The sequence below is a fragment of the Pseudophryne corroboree genome, chromosome 9 (genome assembly GCF_028390025.1).
Source record: "Pseudophryne corroboree isolate aPseCor3 chromosome 9, aPseCor3.hap2, whole genome shotgun sequence".
Taxonomy (NCBI): domain Eukaryota; kingdom Metazoa; phylum Chordata; class Amphibia; order Anura; family Myobatrachidae; genus Pseudophryne; species Pseudophryne corroboree.
In genome coordinates this window covers 161,678,332-161,702,541 of record NC_086452.1, presented here as the reverse complement: position 1 = coordinate 161,702,541, position 24,210 = coordinate 161,678,332, and the positions used below count along the sequence as shown (strand labels likewise).

The window sequence follows — 24,210 nt, the reverse complement described above, 5'->3', positions numbered from 1 at the left end:
ATAATTCGGTGAGGTTTTGCCAAAACGCGTTCGAACCCAAAACACGGCCGCGGAACCGAACCCAAAACCAAAACACAAAACCCGAAAAATTTCAGGCGCTCATCTCTAGTCACTGCTGGCCTCTGACTGCAGTGCATTCTGGGAGAAGGGAGGAGGAAGGAAGGAGAGTCCGTGCACTGGAGCCAGAGAATAATCCCGTGGGGAGCCCCAGCTCAGCTGCTGACCACGTTCGTCGAAAACAGACAGCATTCACCACTGAGAGAATTATGTGTCGCGACCTCGGAGATGTGAGCTGGCAGCTGCCCTCAACCTTCCAGAGACAACTATCAAGGTAAGAGACGTGGGGGCCACCTTATACTGTATGTCCCACTTCATCACTGGAGCATGTACAGATGTCCCTATTATGTTAGCATTCCAGAAGCAACAAATAGTTGGCAAGTATGTTGATGTAAGTACATGGACGTGTGAGTGTGTTTTTCCTATCACCATTATTGTTGCCTGGAGACAGTATTTGTACAATGAAGGGATTGCTATTACCAAATTTGTGTATGCACCCAATACATTTGCAAATCATTCAGGGACAGCCAGACCACTTGCCAATATGTGTGTGTGTGTGTGCGTGTGTGTATATATATGTAAAATATAGATGTGTGTGTGTGTATGTGTGCATGTATGTATGTATGTATGTATGCATGCATGCATGTATGTATGTATGTATGTATGTGTATATATATATATATATATATATATATATATATACTGTATATACAAAAATAAAGCATATATAGCACTGGATTCAAGTATCATGTTTTCATTATATTTCACAAGCCTGACGAGTGCCGCCTCATTCTTGCCTGGTATTGGGTCAGGACAGATCCTAGGAGGGCACCACAGCAACTATCTATCTATCTATCTATCTATCTATCATATTTATTTTATTTATTTTATTATTCCTGGTAGTAAATGCTGGGGTGCACATCAGGTACACATCGGCGTAACATGTATAGGAAGTACTATTGTGTGGTGGAACGTATCTATGAAGTTCTACAGTGCTGCGTAACATGTAGAAGGAGTACTGTGTGTGGCGTAATGTGTAAAAGAATCACTACTGTGTGGCATAACGTGACTAAGAAGCACTACCGTGTGGCGTAACGTGTGTAAGGAGTATTATTGTGTGGCGTAATGTGTGTAATGAGTAGTACTACTGTTGGCGTAACGTGTATAAGGATCTCTATGGTGTTTGCGTAATGGCCCTCATTCCGAGTTGTTCGCTCGCTAGCTGCTTTTAGCAGCATTGCACACGCTAGGCCTCCGCCCTCTGGGAGTGTATCTTAGCTTAGCAGAATAGCGAACGAAAGATTAGCAGAACTGCTACTAAATAATTCTTTGCAGTTTCTGAGTAGCTCCAGACCTACTCACAGATTGTGATAACCTCAGTCCGTTTAGTTCCTGGTTTGACGTCACAAACACACCCTGCGTTCGGCCAGCCACTGCCCCGTTTCTCCAGACACTCCCGCGCTTTTCCCTGGTGCGCCTGCCTTTTTTTAGCACACTCCCGGAAAACGTTCAGTTACCACCCAAAAACGCCCATTTCCTGTCAATCACTCACCGATCAGCAGTGCGACTGAAAAGCGCCGCAGAATCCACAGCAAATCTACTAAGTTTTTAGTAAAATAACTAAGCGCATGCGCCCTGCATGCCTTGCGCATGCGCATTTTGCAACAAATCGCAGCATAGCGTAAATCGACAACGAGCTAACAACTCGGAATGACCCCCAATGTGTCTAAGAAGAACTACTGTGTTGCGTAATGTGTCTAAGAAGCACTATTGTGTGGTGTATCGTGTATAAGGAGTACTACTTTGTGGCTTTACGTGTCTAAGAAGTACTACAGTTTGGCGTAACATGTAAAAAGAGCACTACTGTGTGGCGTGATGTATTTAAGAAGTACTACTGTGTGTCATAAGGTGTATAAGGAGCTGAAAATAAGGTTGTACTACTGGGTGGCATAGTTTGAATTAGGGGTACTATTGTGTGGCCAGGCCACTTCTTAGCGAGGCTGCGCCCCATTTTTATTTACAATATGGGAAGGGGCCCAATGCATATTGTTGCACCGGGGCCCACCACTCTCTAGTTCCGCCACTGCCATGTCACCAATAAAGATATTAAAAAGACACTGGTCCAAGTACAGATCCCTGGGGGGAAATACCTTACTGGTAACCTTCCTCTCCTGTAAATATACTCCATGTAACAAAACTCTATATTTTATGTCCTGCAACCAAGAGCTTATCTATTCAACCATTTTAGAATCCAGTCCCAAAGCTTTCACGTTTATTTAACAGTCATGTGGGACAGTGTTAAAAGCCTTACTAAAGTCTAGATAAGCTACATCTATGCCTCTTCCCCACCCCCCTGATCTATTACTTTTGTCACCCAGTCAAAAAAGGCAGTAAGATTTTTTTTACATGATCTCCCTCCAGTAAATCCATGCTGTTTGGGATCCTGGAAGTTGCTGGATTTGAGATATTCTACAACTACAACCAGGCGGCTTTACATAGGAGGATTTGCCCAAGCAGTCCCAGGAACAGTGAACTGAGGTATAATGGCGCCGCAGACACTGACAGGGAGTGAGGAAAAGACAGATATGCAGCTCCAGGGCGGGAACACTTGCTAGAAATGGCGCCCTGGGGCTGGGGCTTCAGGTCTAAGCCTTATCCCCTCTGCTGGCAAAACCACCGGGTACTGTGGGCGATATAAGAATTGGTTTAGAGAGAAAACTTGACCTGCGCCCATGCCCTGGTGATCTAGTGGGATCGCCTGTACTGCCACAGTGTCCACAGCCAGCGCGTGCGGCCCGCCTCCCACTGACCGCGCCGGATCGCGATAAAGACCGGGTCCCGCAAGCGGGACCCACTTACCACCTCCCGAAGTGCGGCCACGCGATCCTGGAGAGCTCCAGCCGTGTGTGTCTAACGTGAAGAAAACCTGAGCCTCCGCTGTAGGTACCCGGCAACCAGGGCTCGGGTGTGTACAGCGCCGCTGGGGAGAGCTGGAGCTGCAGCAGGCAATGTCTACTGACATTCAGCACAATCTGTGCCTCTGCTGCAGCCCTTGTAGTCTTCTTTTTTCCTCAGAAAAAGCTTTTTCTAGAGCTGCTTTGAGCAGCTCTTCCTGTCACATGCTTGCACTGCAAGCACCAACTACAAACTGAGCTCCTGTGCACGGAGGCGGGGTGATATCGGAGGCGGCGCTATGCATCTTGGGAAGAAGGTCAAAGCTTTTGAGCCTGTTGGTGCTTCAGATCAAGATCCTACTCTACACCCCCTAGGTCTATCCTTGTGGAGCCCAGTGTACCCCGCAGCAGAAATCAGTCTTCCTAAAATAAAGCACTTTTGTTTTTGTGTGGGATGAGTCGGTCTCTGTCTTAATTCTAAACCATACTCTTTGATGGTCACTGGATACCAGGTTTTCACCCACATTTACATCAAATATTATGCCGCCATTTGCAAGTATTAAGACTAATATTGCATCTTTAAGAGTAGGCTCACTCACTCATTTCTGGAGGGATGCTCCCTGCAAGGAATTCAGAATATCCCTACTTCTAGTGGAACTTGCAACAGACACCTCCCAGTTTACACCAGGAAGATTAAAGTCTCCCATGATTATTGCCTCTCATTTTAATGCAGTTTTAGTGATGTCCTGCAATAGGATCTTGTCCAGTTTCTCCACCTGACCTGGTGGTCTGTAGATCACCCCAATATGCATAATTGCTTTCACACCTGTATTTATGGTCACCCAAAGGGCTTTAGTTTTTATTATTCAATTTTTTGCATTAAGGTAGTATTGATGCTTTTTTCCACATACATCCCCTCCTTGGTGCCTTCCCAGTCCACAGAGAGTACCAAAAAGTCAGACGGCACCCCCAGTCATTCTGGACTTTGAGATGACCACTACACTATTTGGCTGTTGACCCACTACTGAGCGGTCTCACCCTCATCAGGGACTGGTTTATAGAGTCAGTGATAGACTTTAAACCACATTGTTTTCGGGTCACCTATTTGTCCATTTGTTATCTGGACTCTGTGTGACTGGGAGCTTCATAATATTGAACTGCTTTCCCAGTCATTTTGGTCTTTTGCCTGCTTTTATATTCAGTGAGCTTCTTACACAATTTTGGGATTATCTGTAAAAAACATCTGGCACTCGATATTACCCCTGAGGAAGTCCCAGTTAGGGATGAAACGCGTTGGGTTGTGTTCGAGTACTGTATTCCATCTGTATTCTATACTACTAAGGAAGATTTACCACGAATCTCAAGTTTCACTTGAATTTTCCATTTGACAGAAACTGTTTTTATACATTGTCTATACATTCTGTAAAGAGATGTTTATATGCTCACAGATGTTTTATGCCATTGTGGCTTTTGTGTATTAAAAACTGAAAGTTGAAGCTTTTAAATCTGTTTATTCATGATATACAGTACTATCCATTAGCGCACTTAGACTCTAGTTTGTTGATATATATATATATAGATATAGATATATATATATACCAGGTATCCGAGACCAAAGAGATCTCAAAAGAGGGCACTCACCAGTCCAATAAATTAAAAGGCTTTTATTAGTTCATCGCAGTCATCAATAAATAGTCGACGTTTCGACCTATAAGGTCTTTTTCAAGACAGTCACCGCAGACATCCAGTCAGCATGCCAGCTATCAGCATACTGACTATGCCTACCGGGTCCCCTTATATAGCAACACAGCAAACATTAATTAGACAATCATCAATAATCAATGACCACACCTGACAATGCTGGCGCCCCAACACTGCATAAAGTATATCACAAGATAACACTAACACAAAGGTCTGTTACACCATACATATCAGCAGGTTCAATTATACACACCTGTTCCTAACCACCATCAGCCGGGGACGCACAGTGCACACCCGGAAATACCGGAAGTGCATCATATGCGTTCCACCGGCTCACTACAAATAACAACAACGTAGGACACAAAATCTAAACGTTCACAGATGCATATAATACATACCCACCAACTCACCAGATGCACTATACAGTGCATCTACAAATAATGCTGCAGTATATTTCACCTAATGTTGAAGACGCAAAAGCGCAGTATATACACCCGGAAGTGCTTCTATTACACTTCACCAGCTAATGAGACACATCCTGTCATCCTCATGGAACGCAAACCCGGAAGTGCCGGAAGCGCATCACATGCGCTCTACACGTACAGCGAGCTGCGTTCCACTATATAGTTATAATAAACCATCAATGCCATAAATCTCAGCCTAGCCAATGTCATTGCTGCATGTAGACAAAACACCTATATATCATAGTTATCTAGTATTTTAAACAAATAGAATCTATTTAAAGCTCACTATTAACCATATAGGTGGAGGTAGATGAGAGAATGTAAGGCACTCCACTCCAATACAGCGACTATATGGAGCGCTCAACATAAAAGGTACCAGACAAGTGTATATACAGCAGGTGGATCCCTCTACATGTTACATAGACGTATATTAAATATATTTATAAAAGTATTCTAAGACTGCTATAGAAGAGGACCCGGCAGGAAACTGGACTATCCAATGAAAAAAATCTAGAACAATATAAAGATAGCCTACACTATCAACACTTAACACTAAACGTATAAGATATACACATAACACATAACACTTGTTGTGCCTCTCATACAAAGGAGAATCAAACTATGATTCTCGTTCACCAACTAATGAATGAAAATATTTAGAGGATTGTGTTCATTAAGGCCACGTGGGGCAATGGTGTCAAGCCTGTAGATCCAACGAGCTTCACATTTCTTCAAAGAAAGTACCCGGTCGCCGCCCCTCAGGGGTTCAGGAATATGATCAATCACCATACACCGTAGTGAAGCAACTTGGTGATTAGCATGTAGAAAATGTATTGCCACAGGTTTGTCAGAAGCACCAGTTTCTATGGCTTGTCGAATAGAATATCTGTGGTTGGCCATCCGCTCCCTAAATGATCTCTTGGTCATTCCCGTATAGTAGAGACCACACGGACAGATGATTATATACACCACAAAAGCACTAGTGCATGTCAAATTGTGCTTAATGGGTATTCTTGTACCATTATGTGGGTGGCGAAAATCTTTACCACTGAGCATCGAGTTACAGGTAGTACACCCCTTGCATTTGAAGCAACCAGTCCTTCCTGAGCGTAACCAACATGCAGACCCTACAATAGGTTGCATGGTGGGACGCATCAGTAGTTGGCGCAGATTGGGACCTCTCCTATATGCACACATCGGGGGTTTAATTCCACGTAATTTCAAGCCAGGGTCTGTAGCTAGCAGTGGCCAATGTCGTTCCTGAATCCTTTTCGTGGTCTGAGAGGTGTGATCGTAAGTGCTCACATGTATCATTCTCTTCTCAGAAGCCTTATTAGGCATAGTATGTCTCGGATACTTATGTCGATGATATGCTTTATTAATACATCTGTCCAGTGTATCGGGTGAGTACCCTCATTGTAAAAACCTGGTTTTCATTTCATTAATCTGATCACGGGCAAGTTCACTCGAAGAATTTATCCTCAGTACTCTCAAAAATTGAGAAATTGGAAGACTTTCTTTCAATGTGGAAGGATGTTGGCTAGTGGCCTGCAGCAAAGTGTTCCGGTCCGTCTGTTTACGAAACAGTGTTGTACTTAGTCGACAACCATCTCTCCAAACAGTTACATCAAGAAAGTTGACTGTCTGTAAATCCATATTGCACGTAAACCTTATGGGTTCATCTAATGTATTAAGGGAATCTATCATACTAGTCACTTCGTCCCTAGTGCCAGACCATAACAGAAAAATGTCGTCAATAAATCTAACATATAATAAACATTTATGACCAAACTGTTGATAAATAAAATTACGTTCATAAATGGCCATATATAAATTGGCATATGCCGGTGCCAGGTTAGAGCCCATAGCAGTACCGTTGATCTGGGCAAAATACCCAGAGCCATACATGAAGTAATTCTGTTTTAGTACCAACTCAACCAAGGTAGTCAAAAATTCAACTGGAGGCTGTGTATGACCAGCCTCAATCAGATGTTGCCGGATAGCATCGATGCCTTCCTTATGAGGGATTACCGTATACAAAGATTGTATGTCAAGTGTCACAAGCCAAACTTCACCATCAGGGAAGCTAAAGTTCTTAATTTTATCCAAAAAATCTGTGGTATCTCTAATATAACTGGTGGTCTTCATTACTAGAGGTTGCAAAAACTGATCGATATACATTGCAAGCGGTTGTAATAGAGACCCCCGGGCAGAAATGATGGGCCTGCCCGGCGGGTCCTCAAGTCGCTTATGCACTTTGGGCAATGTATAGAGAATAGGAGTAATAGGATATTCAACTTTAAGATAGGCTACTATATCCGTATCAATCCATCCAGCCTGAAAACCAAGATCGACCGTAGTATCAATGAGTCTCTTAATGTTATCAGTAGGATTACCTTTCAATTTAACATAGGTAGTATTATCTGCTAACTGTCGTCGGATCTCACGATCATACTGTGTCCAATCCTGTATTACCACCGCCCCGCCCTTATCAGCGGGGCGAATGGTAATATTCTTATTACTCTTCAATGCTTTAAGAGCTTCCCTCTGCTGACTGGATAAGTTATGGTATCTAGGTCTTATAGTAACCTCCTCTTTTTTGTCAATCTCAGTCATCCGTACGAAGGTCTTGATACTAGCATTCTGAGACCCAGGGTCGTAGTAACTCGGTTTTTTAAATTTCAGAGCATCCATCTTGCTAGGTGAGACATTGTCACCAAACTGTTCCCTAAGCCGTAACTTACGGCCAAATCTATAATTATCAACCGTCCAACCAAAAGGGTCATGTGTAACGGTAGGAATGAAAGATAAACCTAGTGACAAAACAGCAGTCTCGGCCTCCGTTAATGTGTGAGATGACAAATTAAATATCAGGCTTGGGTCTTGGGCTGCCGACCTCTTCTTGTTGTGTTGCCCACCCCGCCTTTGGTGGTTCCGGATCCGCCTCTTTTTTGGAAAGGGGGATACACATGAGAATCTTTCTCTAAAAAATGTTGTCGTTTTCGTGATCTACCATCATTAGAGTCAGTGGTCTCACCATCTGATGATGATTGGGCTGAAGTAAAGCCACCATATGTGAAATCTCTATATCTACGTGGACGAAAGGGTCGCCTGCCCCTACTCTCGCTCTGATTCCCTGATAGCCACCTGTACACTGTATGTAGTTTGTAATCAGTGTTAACTGTTTCAAGTTTCTTTCTCTTAAACTGTAACAATTCCTGTTGATATGTATCAATCTGATTTTTCAATCGATCAAGCCAGGGTTCTGTTTTATTACTAGTCAGTTTCTTAAGATGTAGACCCTTAAACATTTCTATTTCACTACGCAATTTCTTTAGCTCAGTGCTCACCTCTTCAATAACCAGTAAAATAAGGCCAGATGAGCACTTGTTTAGGACTGAGCACCACTTAGCACAGAACGTAGGATTACTCCTACCCAAAGTCGGTACATTTTGCACCCTAAAGCCCCTTGGGATCACCTTGGCCCTGTGGTATTCACTCAGGAACTGACCATGCAATATCAAGTCAGTTTCCTCATTCGCAATAGCTTAGTAAATAAATCAGACGAGGTTTCAGCTGGTAATTCAGTGAATTCCACATGGTCAAAGTAGATCCTCTCAGCATCATCATCTGTGAGTGATAAGAAATTATTCTCAGCAATCCTCAACAGGTCCTCATCGACCACATTAGTCCCTGCCTGGGACATATTGTATATACAGGAAGGTACCAAAAAATAAGAATTTACTCACCGGTAATTCTATTTCTCGTAGTCCGTAGTGGATGCTGGGAACTCCGTAAGGACCATGGGGAATAGCGGCTCCGCAGGAGTCTGGGCACAACTAAAAAAAAGCTTTTAGACTATCTGGTGTGCACTGGCTCCTCCCACTATGACCCTCCTCCAAGCCTCAGTTAGGATACTGTGCCCGGAAGAGCTGACACAATAAGGAAGGATTTTGAATCCCGGGTAAGACTCATACCAGCCACACCAATCACACCGTATAACTCGTGATACCATATCCAGTTAACAGTATGAAACATAACTGAGCCTCTCAACAGATGGCTCATAACAGTAACCCTTTAGTGAACAACAACTATGTACAAGTATTGTAGACAATCCGCACTTGGGACGGGCGCCCAACATCCACTACGGACTACGAGAAATAGAATTACCGGTGAGTAAATTCTTATTTTCTCTGACGTCCTAGTGGATGCTGGGAACTCCGTAAGGACCATGGGGATTATACCAAAGCTCCCAAACGGGCGGGAGAGTGCGGATGACTCTGCAGCACCGAATGAGAGAACTCAAGGTCCTCCTCAGCCAGGGTATCAAATTTGTAGAATTTTGCAAACGTGTTTGCCCCTGACCAAGTGGCAGCTCGGCAAAGTTGTAAAGCCGAGACCCCTCGGGCAGCCGCCCAAGATGAGCCCACCTTCCTTGTAGAATGGGCTTTAACTGATTTAGGATGCGGCAGTCCAGCCGCAGAATGCGCCAGCTGAATTGTGCTACAAATCCAGCGAGCAATAGTCTGCTTAGAAGCAGGAGCACCCAGTTTGTTGGGTGCATACAGGATAAATAGCGAGTCAGTTTTCCTGACTCAAGCCGTCCTGGAAACATAAATTTTCAAGGCCCTGACTACGTCCAGTAACTTGGAATCCTCCAAGTCGCTAGTAGCCGCAGGCACTACAATAGGTTGGTTCAAGTGAAAAGCAGATACCACCTTAGGGAGAAACTGGGGACGAGTCCTCAATTCTGCCCTATCCATATGGAAAATCAGATAAGGGCTTTTAAATGACAAAGCCGCCATTTCTGATACACGCCTGGCCGAAGCCAAGGCCAATAACATGACCACTTTCCACGTGAGATATTTTAAATCCACGGTCTTTAGTGGCTCAAACCAATGTGATTTTAGGAAATTCAACACCACGTTGAGATCCCAGGGTGCCACTGGAGGCACAAAAGGGGGCTGAATATGCAGCACTCCTTTTACAAATGTCTGAACTTCAGGTAGTGAAGCTAGTTCTTTTTGGAAGAAAATCGACAGAGCCGATAACTGTACCTTAATGGAGCCTAATTTTAGGCCCATAGTCACTCCTGCCTGTAGGAAGTGCAGAAATCGACCCAGCTGAAATTCCTCTGTTGGGGCCTTATTGGCCTCAGACCAAGCAACATATTTCCGCCCTATGCGGTGATAATGTTTTACCGTTACATCTTTCCTGGCTTTAATCAGCGTAGGAATGACATCCTCCGGAATGCCCTTTTCCTTTAGGATCCGGCGTTCAACCGCCATGCCGTCAAACGCAGCTGCGGTAAGTCTTGGAACAGAATGGGCCCCTGCTGCAGCAGGTCCTGTCTGAGCGGCAGAGGCCATGGGTCCTCTGAGATCATCTCTTGAAGTTCCGGGTACCAAGCTCTTCTTGGCCAATCCGGAACCACGAGTATTGTCCTTACTCCTCGTTTTCTTATTATTCTCAGTACCTTTGGTATGAGAGGCAGAGGAGGGAACACATAAACTGACTGGTACACCCACGGTGTCACTAGAGCGTCCACCGCTGAGGGTCCCTTGACCTGGCGCAATATCTCTCCAGTTTTTTGTTTAGGCGGGACGCCATCATGTCCACCTGTTGCCGTTCCCAACGATTTACAATCAGCGTGAAGACTTCTGGATGAAGTCCCCACTCTCCCGGGTGGAGGTCGTGCCTGCTGAGGAAGTCTGCTTCCCAGTTGCCCACTCCCGGAATGAACACTGCTGACAGTGCTAGCACGTGATTTTCCGCCCATCGGAGAATCCTTGTGGCTTCTGCCATTGCCGTCCTGCTTCTTGTGCCACCCTGTCGGTTTACATGGGCGACCGCCGTGATGTTGTCTGACTGGATCAGTACCGGCTGGTGTAGAAGCAGCGGTTTTGCCTGACTTAGGGCATTGTAAATGGCCCTTAGTTCTAGAATATTTATGTGTAGGGAAGTCTCCTGACTCGACCATAGTCCTTGGAAGTTTCTTCCCTGTGTGACTGCCCCCCAGCCTCGAAGGCTGGCATCCGTGGTCACTAGGACCCAGTCCTGTATGCCGAATCTGCGGCCCTCTAGGAGATGAGCACTCTGCAGCCACCACAGCAGAGACACCCTGGTTCTTGGAGACAGGGTTATTAGCCGATGCATCTGAAATGCGATCCGGACCATTGGTCCAACAGGTCCCACTGAAAGATTCTGGCATGGAACCTGCCGAAAGGAATTGCTTCATAAGAAGCCTCCATCTTTCCCAGGACTCGCGTGCAGTGATGCACCGACACCTGTTTTGGTTTCAGGAGGTCTCTGACTAGAGATGACAGCTCCTTGGCGTTCTCCTCCGGGAGAAACACTTTTTTCTGGACTGTGTCCAGAATCATTCCCAGGAACAGTAGACGAGTCGTCGGAACCAGCTGTGACTTTGGAATATTTAGAATCCAACCGTGCTGGTGTAGCACCTCCTGAGATAGTGCTACTCCTACCAACAACTGCTCCCTGGATCTCGCCTTTATTAGGAGATCGTCCAAGTACGGGATAATTAAAACTCCCTTTTTTTGAAGGAGTATCATCATTTCCGCCATTACCTTGGTAAACACCCTCGGTGCCGTGGACAGCCCAAACGGCAGCGTCTGGAATTGGTAATGGCAATTTTGTACCGCAAATCTGAGGTACTCCTGGTGAGGATGATAAATGGGGACATGCAGGTAAGCATCCTTGATGTCCAGGGATACCATGTAATCCCCCTCGTCCAGGCTTGCAATAACCGCCCTGAGCGATTCCATCTTGAACTTGAATTTTTTTATGTATGTGTTCAAGGATTTCAAATTTAAAATGGGTCTCACCGAACCGTCCGATTTCGGTACCACAAACAGTGTGGAATAGTAACCCCGTCCTTGTTGAAGTAGGGGCACCTTGACTATCACCTGCTGGGAATACAGCTTGTGAATTGCCTCTAGCACAGCCTCCCTACCTGAGGGAGTTGTTGGCAAGGCAGATTTGAGGAAACGGCGGGGGGGAGACGCCTCGAATTCCAGCTTGTACCCCTGAGACCAGTGGCGGATCTTGCCACGGGCAAGCAGGACTTTTGCCCGGGGCGCCGCCTTCCGGAGGGCGCCGCACCATGGCAAGATCCTCCACTGTCAGTGTGCGCCCCAGCAGTGTCCCCCCGCTGTGCCCCCCCCTCCCGCTGTGAGAAGGGAACCAGACGCTATGCGTCTGGTTTCCCTTCGTGGCGCTGGTCCTCCCCCGCTCTGAAAGGAATCAGACGCTAAGCGTCTAGTTTCCCTTCATGGAGAGGACCTTTGGTGTGCGGTGCGCGATGACGTCATCGCGCACCGCACAGCATTGTGGCATAGACGCTAGGGGTCATAATTGACCTCTAGCGCTTATGCTGTGCTATGGGAGAGACGTCATGACTGACGTCTCTCCCATAGATCCGAGGAGAAGAGCGGCGCCGGTCTGCAGGGTCTGGAAACAGGAGCGGGGTACAGTAAGTATACTTTTTTTTCTTTCTTTTTTTTTTCAGCGGCGCTACAAATGGGGGGCGTGACTGACCACGCCCCCATGTTAAGCCACGCCCCTAACTTTTGCCCGGGGCGCCGCAAGGGCAAAAACCGGCCCTGCCTGAGACACTACTTGCAAGATCCAGGGATCCACCTGTGAGCGAGCCCACTGATGGCTGAAATTTTTGAGGCGGCCCCCCACCGTACCTGGCTCCGCCTGTGGAGCCCCACCGTCATGCGGTGGACTTGGAAGAAGTGGGGGAGGACTTTTGCTCCTGGGAACCTGCTGTTTGTTGCAGCCTTTTTCCCCTACCTCTGCCTCTGGACAGAAAGGACCCGCCTTTTCCTCGCCTGTTTCTCTGGGTCCGAAAGGACTGTACCTGATAAAACGGCGCTTCTTTAGGCTGTGAGGGAACATGGGGTAAAAATGCTGACTTCCCAGCTGTCGCTGTGGAAACTAGGTCCGAGAGACCATCCCCGAATAACTCCTCACCCTTATAAGGCAAAACTTCCATGTGCCTTTTGGAATCTGCATCCCCTGTCCACTGCCGAGTCCATAAGCCTCTCCTAGCAGAAATGGACAATGCACTTATTTTAGATGCCAGCCGGTCAGATCTCCCTCTGTGCATTTCTCATGTATAAGACTGAGTCTTTTATATGCTCTATGGTTAGGAGAATAGTGTCCCTGTCTAGGGTGTCAATATTTTCTGACAGGGAATCTGACCATGCAGCGGCAGCACTGCACATCCATGCTGACGCAATAGCTGGTCTAAGTATAATGCCTGAGTGTGTATATACAGACTTCAGGATCGCCTCCTGCTTTCTATCCGCAGGCTCCTTTAGGGCGGCCGTATCCGGAGACGGAAGTGCCACCTTTTTAGACAAATGTGTGAGCGCTTTATCCACGCTAGGAGGTGTTTCCCAACGTGCCCTATCCTCTGGCGGGAAAGGGAACGCCATTAGTAATTTTTTAGAGATTACCAATCTTTTATCGGGGAAAGCCCACGCTTCTTCACACACTTCATTTAATTCTTCAGATGGGGGAAAAACTACGGGTTTAGTGGTACCTGGGTTTATATCCGAAATGTGTAAAACCTCTTTCATTGCCTCAATCATGCAACGAATGGCCCTAGTGGACATTAGATTAGACTCATCGTCGTCGACACTGGGATCAGTATCCGTGTCGACATCTGCGTCTGCCATCTGAGGTAGCGGGCGTTTTAGAGCCCCTGATGGCCTTTGAGACACCTGGGCAGGCACGAGCTGAGAAGCCGGCTGTCCCGCATTTGGCATGTCGTAAAATTTTTTGTGTAAGGAGTCGACACTTGCACGTAATTCCTTCCATAAAACCATCCACTCAGGTGTCTGCCCCGCAGGGGGTGACATCACTTCTATAGGCATCTGCTCCGCCTCCACATAATTTTCCTCATCAAACATGTCGACACAGCCGTACCGACACACCGCACACACACCGGGAATGCTCTAACAGAGGACAGGACCCCACAGAAGCCCTTTGGGGAGACAGAGAGAGAGTATGCCAGCACACACCAGAGCGCTATATAATGCAGGGACTAACTGAATTATGGCCCCTATAGCTGCTATAATATTTACTGCGCCTAAATTTAGTGCCCCCCCCCCTCTCTTTTTTACCCTTTTCTGTAGTGTAGACTGCAGGGGAGAGCCAGGGAGTTTCCTTCCAGCGGAGCTGTGAGGGAGAAAAGGCGCCAGTGTGCTGAAGGAGATAGCTCCGCCCCTTTTTCGCAGACTTTTCTCCCGCTTTTTTAAGGATTCTGGCAGGGGTAATTATCACATATATAGCCTCTGGGGCTGTATATTGTGATTGTTTTGCCAGCCAAGGTGTTTTTATTGCTGCTCAGGGCGCCCCCCCCAGCGCCCTGCACCCTCAGTGACCGGAGTGTGAAGTGTGTATGAGGAGCAATGGCGCACAGCTGCAGTGCTGTGCGCTACCTTGGTGAAGACAGAAGTCTTCATGCCGCCGATTTTCCGGACTTCTTCTTGCTTCTGGCTCTGTAAGGGGGACGGCGGCGCGGCTCCGGGACCGAACACCAAGGCCAGTTCCATGCGGTCGATCCCTTTGGAGCTAATGGTGTCCAGTAGCCTAAGAAGCCCAAGCTAGCTGCAAGCAGGTAGGTTCGCTTCTTCTCCCCTTAGTCCCTCGTTGCAGTGAGCCTGTTGCCAGCAGGTCTCACTGTAAAATAAAAAATAAGAATTTACTTACCGATAATTCTATTTCTCGTAGTCCGTAGTGGATGCTGGGGACTCCGTAAGGACCATGGGGAATAGCGGCTCCGCAGGAGACTGGGCACAAAAGTAAAGCTTTAGAACTACCTGGTGTGCAACTCGTGATCTAAACCCAGTTAACAGCATGATAACAGAGGAGCCTCTAGAAAAGATGGCTCACTACAGCAATAACCCGATTTTTTGGTAACAATAACTATGTACCAGTATTGCAGACAATCCGCACTTGGGATGGGCGCCCAGCATCCACTACGGACTACGAGAAATAGAATTATCGGTAAGTAAAATCTTATTTTCTCTGACGTCCTAGTGGATGCTGGGGACTCCGTAAGGACCATGGGGATTATACCAAAGCTCCCAAACGGGCGGTAGAGTGCGGATGACTCTGCAGCACCAAATGAGAGAACTCCAGGTCCTCCTCAGCCAGGGTATCAAATTTGTAGAATTTTACAAACGTATTTGCTCCTGACCAAGTAGCTGCTCGGCAAAGTTGTAAAGCCGAAACCCCTCGGGCAGCCGCCCAAGATGAGCCCACCTTCCTTGTGGAGTGGGCATTTACAGATTTTTGGCTGTGGCAGGCCTGCCACAGAATGTGCAAGCTGAATTGTACTACAAATCCAACGAGCAATAGTCTGCTTAGAAGCAGGAGCACCCAGCTTGTTGGGTGCATACAGGATAAACAGCGAGTCAGATTTTCTGACTCCAGCCGTCCTGGAAACATATATTTTCAGGGCCCTGATAACGTCTAGCAACTTGGAGTCCTCCAAGTCCCTAGTAGCCGCAGGCACCACAATAGGTTGGTTCAGGTGAAACGCTGAAACCACCTTAGGGAGAAACTGAGGACGAGTCCTCAATTCCGCCCTGTCCGAATGGAAAATCAGATAAGGGCTTTTACAGGATAAAGCCGCCAATTCTGACACGCGCCTGGCCCAGGCCAGGGCCAATAGCATGACCACTTTCCATGTGAGATATTTTAACTCCACAGATTTAAGTGGTTCAAACCAATGTGACTTTTGGAACCCAAAAACTACATTGAGATCTCAAGGTGCCACTGGAGGCACAAAAGGAGGCTGTATATGCAGTAACCCTTTTACAACGTCTGAACTTCAGGGACTGAAGCTAGTTCTTTTTGGAAGAAAATTGACAGGGCCGAAATTTGAACCTTAATGGACCCCAATTTCAGGCCCATAGACACTCCTGTTTGCAGGAAATGTAGGAATCGACCCAGTTGAATTTCCTCCGTCGGGCCTTACTGGCCTCGCACCACGCAACATATTTTCGCCAAATGCAGTGATAATGTTTTGCGGTTACATCCTTCCTGGCTTTGATCAGGATAGGGATGACTTCATCCGGAATGCCTTTTTTCCTTCAGGATCCGGCGTTCAACCGCCATGCCGTCAAACGCAGTCGCGGTAAGTCTTGGAACAGACAGGGTCCTTGCTGGAGCAGGTCCCTTCTTAGAGGTAGAGGCCACGGATCCTCCGTGAGCATCTCTTGAAGTTCCGGTTACCAAGTCCTTCTTGGCCAATCCGGAGCCACGAATATAGTGCTTACTCCTCTCCATCTTATCAATCTCAGTACCTTGGGTATGAGAGGCAGATGAGGGAACACATACACTGACTGGTACACCCACGGTGTTACCAGAGCGTCTACAGCTATTGCCTGAGGGTCCCTTGACCTGGCGCAATACCTGTCGAGTTTTTCCCAACGGTTTATAATCATGTGGAAGACTTCTGGGTGAAGTCCCCACTCTCCCGGGTGGAGGTCGTGTCTGCTGAGGAAGTCTGCTTCCCAGTTGTCCACTCCCGGAATTGCTGACAGTGCTATCACATGATTTTCCGCCCAGCGAAGAATCCTTGCAGCTTCTGCCATTGCCCTCCTGCTTCTTGTGCCACCCTGTCTGTTTACGTGGGTGACTGCCGTGATGTTGTCCGACTGGATCAACACCGGCTGACCTTGAAGCAGAGGTCTTGCTAAGCTTAGAGCATTGTAAATGGCCCTTAGCTTCAGGATATTTATGTGAAGTGATGTCTCCAGGCTTGACCATAAGCCCTGGAAATTCCTTCCCTGTGTGACTGCTCCCCAGCCTCGCAGGCTGGCATCCGTGGTCACCAGGACCCAGTCCTGAATGCCGAATCTGCGGCCCTCTAGAAGATGAGCACTCTGCAACCAACACAGGAGGGACACCCTTGTTCTTGGTGACAGGGTTATCCGCTGATGCATCTGAAGATGCGACCCGGACCATTTGTCCAGCAGGTCCCACTGGGACTGGGATTGCTTCGTAGGAAGCCACCATTTTTCCCCAGAACCCTTGTGCATTGATGCACTGAGACTTGGCTCGGTTTTAGGAGGTTCCTGACTAGCTCGGATAACTCCCTGGCTTTCTCCTCCGGGAGAAACACCTTTTTCTGGACTGTGTCCAGGATCATCCCTAGGAACAGAAGACGAGTCGTCGGAACCAGCTGCGATTTTGGAATATTGAGAATCCAATCGTGCTGCCGCAACACTACCTGAGATAGTGCTACACCGACCTCCAACTGTTCCCTGGATCTTACCCTTATCAGGGAATCGTCCAAGTAAGGGATAACTAAAATTCCCTTCCTTCGAAGGAATATCATCATTTCGGCCATTACCTTGGTAAAGACCCGGGGTGCCGTGGACCATCCATACGGCAGCGTCTGAACTGATAGTGACAGTTCTGTACCATAAACCTGAGGTACCCTTGGTGAGAAGGGTAAATTTGGACATGAAGGTAAGCATCCTCGATGTCCCGAGACATCATGTAGTCCCCTTCTTCCAGGTTCGCAATCACTGCTCTGAGTGACTCAATCTTGAATTTGAACCTCTGTATGTAAGTGTTCAAAGATTTTAGATTTAGAATCGGTCTCACCGAGCCGTCCGGCTTCGGTACCACAACAGTGTGGAATAATACCCCGTTCCCTGTTGCAGGAGGGGTACCTTGATTATCACCTGCTGGGAATACAGCTTGTGAATGGCTTCCAAAACTGTCTCCCTGTCAGAAGGAGACATCGGTAAAGCCGACTTTAGGAAACGGCGAGGGGGAGACGTCTCGAATTCCAATTTGTACCCCTGAGATATCACCTGAAGGATCCAGGGGTCTACTTGCGAGTGAGCCCACTGCGCGCTGAAATTCATTGAGACGGGCCCCCCACCGTGCCTGATTCTGCTTGTAAAGCCCCAGCGTCATACTGAGGGCTTGGCAGAGGCGGGAGAGGGTTTCTGTTCCTGGGAACTGGCTGATTTCTGCAGCCTTTGTCCTCTCCCTCTGTCACGGGGCAGAAATGAGGAACCTTTTGCCCGCTTGTCCACGAAAAGACTGCGCCTGATAATACGGCGTCTTCTCATGTTGCTTCCAAATGCCGTTTGAAATCCGCATCACCTGACCACTGTCGTGTCCATAACCCTCTACTGGTAGAAATGGACAACGCACTTAGACTTGATGCCAGTCGGCAAATATTCCGCTGTGCATCACGCATATATAGAAATGCATCTTTTAAATGCTCTATAGGCAAAAATATACTGTCCCTATCTAGGGTATCAATATTTTCAGTCAGGGAATCCGACCACGCCAACCCAGCACTGCACATCCAGGCTGAGGCGATTGCTGGTCGCAGTATAACACCAGTATGTGTGTAAATACATTTTAGGATACCCTCCTGCTTTCTATCAGCAGGATCCTTAAGGGCGGCCATCTCAGGAGAGGGTAGAGCCCTTACAAGCGTGTGAGCGCTTTATCCACCCTAGGGGGTGTTTCCCAACGCACCTTAACCTCTGGCGGGAAAGGATATAATGCCAATAACATTTTAGAAATTATCAGTTGTTATCGGGGGAAACCCACGCATCATCACACACCTCATTTAATTTCTCAGATTCAGGAAAACTACAGGTAGTTTTTCCTCACCGAACATAATACCCCTTTTTGGTGGTACTCGTATTATCAGAAATGTGTAAAACATTTTTCATTGCCTCCATCATGTAACGTGTGGCCCTACTGGAAGTCACATTTGTCTCTTCACCGTCGACACTGGAGTCAGTATCCGTGTCGGCGTCTATATCTGCCATCTGAGGTAACGGGCGCTTTAGAGCCCCTGACGGCCTATGAGACGTCTGGACAGGCACAAGCTGAGTAGCCGGCTGTCTCATGTCAACCACTGTCTTTTATACAGAGCTGACACTGTCACGTAATTCCTTCCAACAGTTCATCCACTCAGGTGTCGACCCCCTAGGGGGTGACATCACTATTACAGGCAATCTGCTCCGTCTCCACATCATTTTTCTCCTCATACATGTCGACACAAACGTACCGACATACAGCACACACACAGGGAATGCTCTGATAGAGGACAGGACCCCACTAGCCCTTTGGGGAGACAGAGGGAGAGTTTGCCAGCACACACCAGAGCGCTATATATATATACAGGGATAACCTTATATAAGTGTTTTTCCCCTTATAGCTGCTGTATCTTTAATACTGCGCGTAATTAGTGCCCCCCCCCTCTCTTTTTTAACCCTTTCTGTAGTGTAGTGACTGCAGGGGAGAGCCAGGGAGCTTCCCTCCAACGGAGCTGTGAGGGAAAATGGCGCCAGTGTGCTGAGGAGATAAGGCCGCCGATAAGGGGGCGGAGCCTATCTCCCGGTTTTCTATGTATTCTGGCAGGGGTTAAATGCATCCATATAGCCCAGGAGCTATATGTGATGCATTTTTTGCCATCCAAGGTGTTTTTATTGCGTCTCAGGGCGCCCCCCCCCAGCGCCCTGCACCCTCAGTGACCGGAGTGTGAAGTGTGCTGAGAGCAATGGCGCACAGCTGCAGTGCTGTGCGCTACCTTGTTGAAGACAGGACGTCTTCTGCCGCCGATTTTCCGGACCTCTTCTGTCTTCTGGCTCTGTAAGGGGGCCGGCGGCGCGGCTCTGGGACCCATCCATGGCTGGGCCTGTGATCGTCCCTCTGGAGCTAATGTCCAGTAGCCTAAGAAGCCCAATCCACTCTGCACGCAGGTGAGTTCGCTTCTTCTCCCCTTAGTCCCTCGATGCAGTGAGCCTGTTGCCAGCAGGTCTCACTGAAAATAAAAAACCTAAAACTAAACTTTTCACTAAGCAGCTCAGGAGAGCCACCTAGTGTGCACCCTTCTCGTTCGGGCACAAAATCTTAACTGAGGCTTGGAGGAGGGTCATAGGGGGAGGAGCCAGTGCACACCAGGTAGTTCTAAAGCTTTACTTTTGTGCCCAGTCTCCTGCGGAGCCGCTATTCCCCATGGTCCTTACGGAGTCCCCAGCATCCACTAGGACGTCAGAGAAAACCTAAAATATACTTTCTTTCTAAGAGCTCAGGAGAGCCCCTAGTGTGCATCCAGCTCGGCCGGGCACAAAAATCTAACTGAGGCTTGGAGGAGGGTCATAGTGGGAGGAGCCAGTGCACACCAGATAGTCTAAAAGCTTTTTTTTAGTTGTGCCCAGACTCCTGCGGAGCCGCTATTCCCCATGGTCCTTACGGAGTTCCCAGCATCCACTAGGACGTCAGAGAAATCAGAGCAAAGAATAAACAAAAAAAGCAAACAAAACAATATAAATATGAACTTTATAACATATAATCAATATCCACTAATTCTGTCATGGTCTGGCACCAGTATGGATAAATTATGAGAGGCACAACGTATATTAAAAATAGACACGCTGAATAGTCAGTAGTGTCAGTTTACCAAAGCACTAGGCATGCTAGGATGTATCATTGGTTGCAACACTCAAGTCACTCTGCAATAAGAAAAAACATTAAAACATTGGTGATCAAATATAGCGGGTGCTCGACAAAGGTAATCCTAGCTTCAAATTGCTGGATCCACATATAATTTCTTTGAAAGTCCGCACTCACATCAGAAAAATCCATATATAGGGGTGCTCCTCAAAAAACCCCAAAGAGAGTTTCACATATACCAGGTATCCGAGACCAAAGAGATCTCAAAAGAGGGCACTCACCAGTCCAATAAATTAAAAGGCTTTTATTAGTTCATCGCAGTCATCAATAAATAGTCGACGTTTCGACCTATAAGGTCTTTTTCAAGACAGTCACCGCAGACATCCAGTCAGCATGCCAGCTAACAGCATAGTCAGTATGCTGTTAGCTGGTATGCTGACTGGATGTCTGCGGTGACTGTCTTGAAAAAGACCTTATAGGTCGAAACGTCGACTATTTATTGATGACTGCGATGAACTAATAAAAGCCTTTTAATTTATTGGACTGGTGAGTGCCCTCTTTTGAGATCTCTTTGGTCTCGGATACCTGGTATATGTGAAACTCTCTTTGGGGTTTTTTGAGGAGCACCCCTATATATGGATTTTTCTGATGTGAGTGCGGACTTTCAAAGAAATTATATATATATATATATATATATATATATATAAATATAGTGTCAGATTAAGTGGGGACACCAAGGTACGTGCTACTCTAGTTGTTTGTTATTATAATTTTATTTAAGTAACAGTTGACGGATGTCAGCTTTCCAGCAGCAGTGCTGTCGGTGAATTGTAGGAGGGCCAGCAGCTGGCGGCTATATTAGGGCCAGCGGCTATATTAGGGCTGGATTGAGGGCCATTCAAGCAGAGGGGCAGCATGAAGGCATTACCCGATAGCGCGGTGTGGCTGCTGCTGAGAGCCAGAGACAAACTGAGGGGGTTGGTCACAGTGGCGCAAAGGCCGGCCCCCAGCCCTCCCAGCAGGTATGTTTTATACATGATGGATGAAGGTCTCCACTGCAGCTTCCGGTGAGTCAAAACAAATCCCATGCATTCAGCGCTTGATTTATGGGAATACAAAGAAGATGCAGGGGCCAGGTCTGAATTGTATGGTGGGTGACCAAGCTCCTGGATGCATTCATGGGCCAGAAAAATCACCACTTTCCTGGACTTGTGGGCAGGTGCATTTGTCGTGATGGAGAAGGGCACCACGAGCGAAAGTTTTTGGATGGCACCTTGAAATGGATTCCAGCATTTGTGGCAGTCATTAGTTGGCATACCAGTCCCCAGTGATTGTGCACCAAACCTAAAACTGTCTCCATGACATGACGTTATCCCTGTATACCTCGACATGTTGGCAATGAATTTCTGCTGCCCTTTAAACATAAAAAAATGATCTTACTATGCACCTCAATGTGTGACCATGTTTCCACCAACCCCACCTTCTTACAACTGATGCTGGGACAGAATGACTGATATGAGGAACAGTTTGATGGTTAGGAGAAGAAACAGTGGTCTACTAGGTCTGAGCTATAGAAATATAGAACATTGCACACGCAAGACGTCTTGTTACCTTACTCTCAACCTCTCTCATATGTGTATTTGTGTGTGTGTGTGTGTGTGTGTGTGTGTGTGTGTGTGTGTATATATATATATATATATATACATACACACACACAAATAATGTCTGTGATATGTGTATAATTCAGTGTTTTATGTTGTAATCAACATTTTCTTAAGCCATTATGCCACTTGCTTACCTTTCTTCTGTAGATAGTCCATCAAAAAATAAACCTTTCAGTGATAGTTGAAATTCATCCATGTTCTAAGGTATATCTGACCTAAAATAGTAAAAACAATCAGAGAAAAGATGTATTAGCTGTTTATCAATAACCAAGAAAGCTGCTAAACTATTATGAAGGGGGTATGGGTCGTTGGGTAGACACAACTTAAGTCGACAGTCATTAGGTCGACCATGGAAGGTCGACAGGCATTAGGTCAACAGGGACAATAGGTCGACATGGTCATTAGGTCAACATGTACTAGGTCGACAGGTCAAAAGGTCGCCATGGTTTTTAAAACTTTTTTGGGCATTATTTTCTTCGTAAGGTGACGGGGAACCCCAGTTAGTGCATCGTATCCCCTCGCTTCGCTCGCCATGCTTCGGGCAAGGTGCCTCGCTTCGCTCGCCACAGGTTACCGTTCCAATCGTAGTCCACGTGGATAGTTAAGTATGAAAAAATCCCAAAAATGTAAAAAATTGTGAAAAACTCATGTCAACCTTTTGACCTGTCGACCTAGTACATGTCGACCTAATGACCATGTCGACATATTGCCATGACGACCTAATGCATGTCGACCTTCAGAGGTCGACCTAACGACCGTATCCCCGTTAAGGATAAAAGTACTATATAACATAAACAATATTAAAGGAACAGATAATATGTGCGTTTATGCATAAAGAGGTTCACACCAGACCAATTTTTATATTTCAGAGTTACGCCAGTGCACTCATCCCTTCCCCCATTCTGCCAGTTTGACCAGGAATAACTTTTCTATTATATTATTCTTAATTATTATTAAATCAAATTTGAAACAATTTACTTCTAAGGTTAGATTGCAATATGTAATTATGCAATACTCCTGTCTAAAACAAACTATCTTTTAGATAAACATGCTCACTATTTGGATGGTCCACACCCATCTTTTTGCTCAGTATGCATAGTGCATATTCATACTCAGATAATGGCTCCAAACATTTGGAGTACTGTAGGATGCTAGATTGGAGATATGGCTTGGATTAAGCAGATTGCAGCTACTGTAAATAACCAAGGGGATTGGAAAAAATAAGATTTTAAACCTACCGGTAAATCTTTTTCTCCTAGTCCGTAGAGGATGCTGCGGACTCCGTAAGGACCATGGGGTATAGACGGGCTCCGCAGGAGACATGGGCACTATAAAGAAACTTTAGAATGGGTGTGCACTGGCTCCTCCCTCTATGCCCCTCCTCCAGACCTCAGTTAGAGAACTGTGCCCAGAGGAGACGGACAATACGAGGAAAGGATTTTTGTTAATCCAAGGGCAAGATTCATACCAGCCCACACCATCCACACCGTATAACCTGGAATATACGCAACCAGTTAACAGTATGAACAAAACAGTATCAGGCAACGACTGATTTCAACTGTAACATAACCCTTATGTAAACAATAACTATATACAAGCCTTGCAGAAAAGAGTCCGCACTGGGACGGGCGCCCAGTATCCTCTACGGACTAGGAGAAAAAGATTTACCGGTAGGTTTAAAATTTTATTTTCTCTTACGTCCTAGAGGATGCTGGGGACTCCGTAAGGACCATGAGGTTTATACCAAAGCTCCAGAACGGGCGGGAGAATGCGGACGACTCTGCAGCACCGACTGAGCAAACGCAAGGTCCTCATCAGCCAGGGTATCAAACTTATAGAACTTTGCAAAAGTGTTTGAACCCAACCAGGTAGCTGCTCGGCAAAGCTGTAAAGCCGAGACGCCTCGGGCAGCCGCCCAAGAAGAGCCCACCTTCCTAGTGGAATGGGCCTTTA

At 46.7% G+C, this 24,210-nt stretch overlaps 1 protein-coding gene across 9 annotated transcripts in view; it reads right to left on the bottom strand.

Annotated features, from left to right (window-relative positions):
- Positions 1 to 24,210, bottom strand: part of HFM1 (helicase for meiosis 1) — a 984,377-nt gene that overhangs the window by 732,703 nt on the left and 227,464 nt on the right. For all 9 annotated transcript variants that reach the window (XM_063939911.1, XM_063939912.1, XM_063939910.1 and 6 more), the window contains one exon: positions 22,392 to 22,472. In XM_063939911.1, the coding sequence (XP_063795981.1) occupies positions 22,392 to 22,453 (62 nt within the window). In that variant the 5' untranslated portion in view covers positions 22,454 to 22,472. The remainder of the gene's footprint in view (positions 1 to 22,391; positions 22,473 to 24,210) is intronic.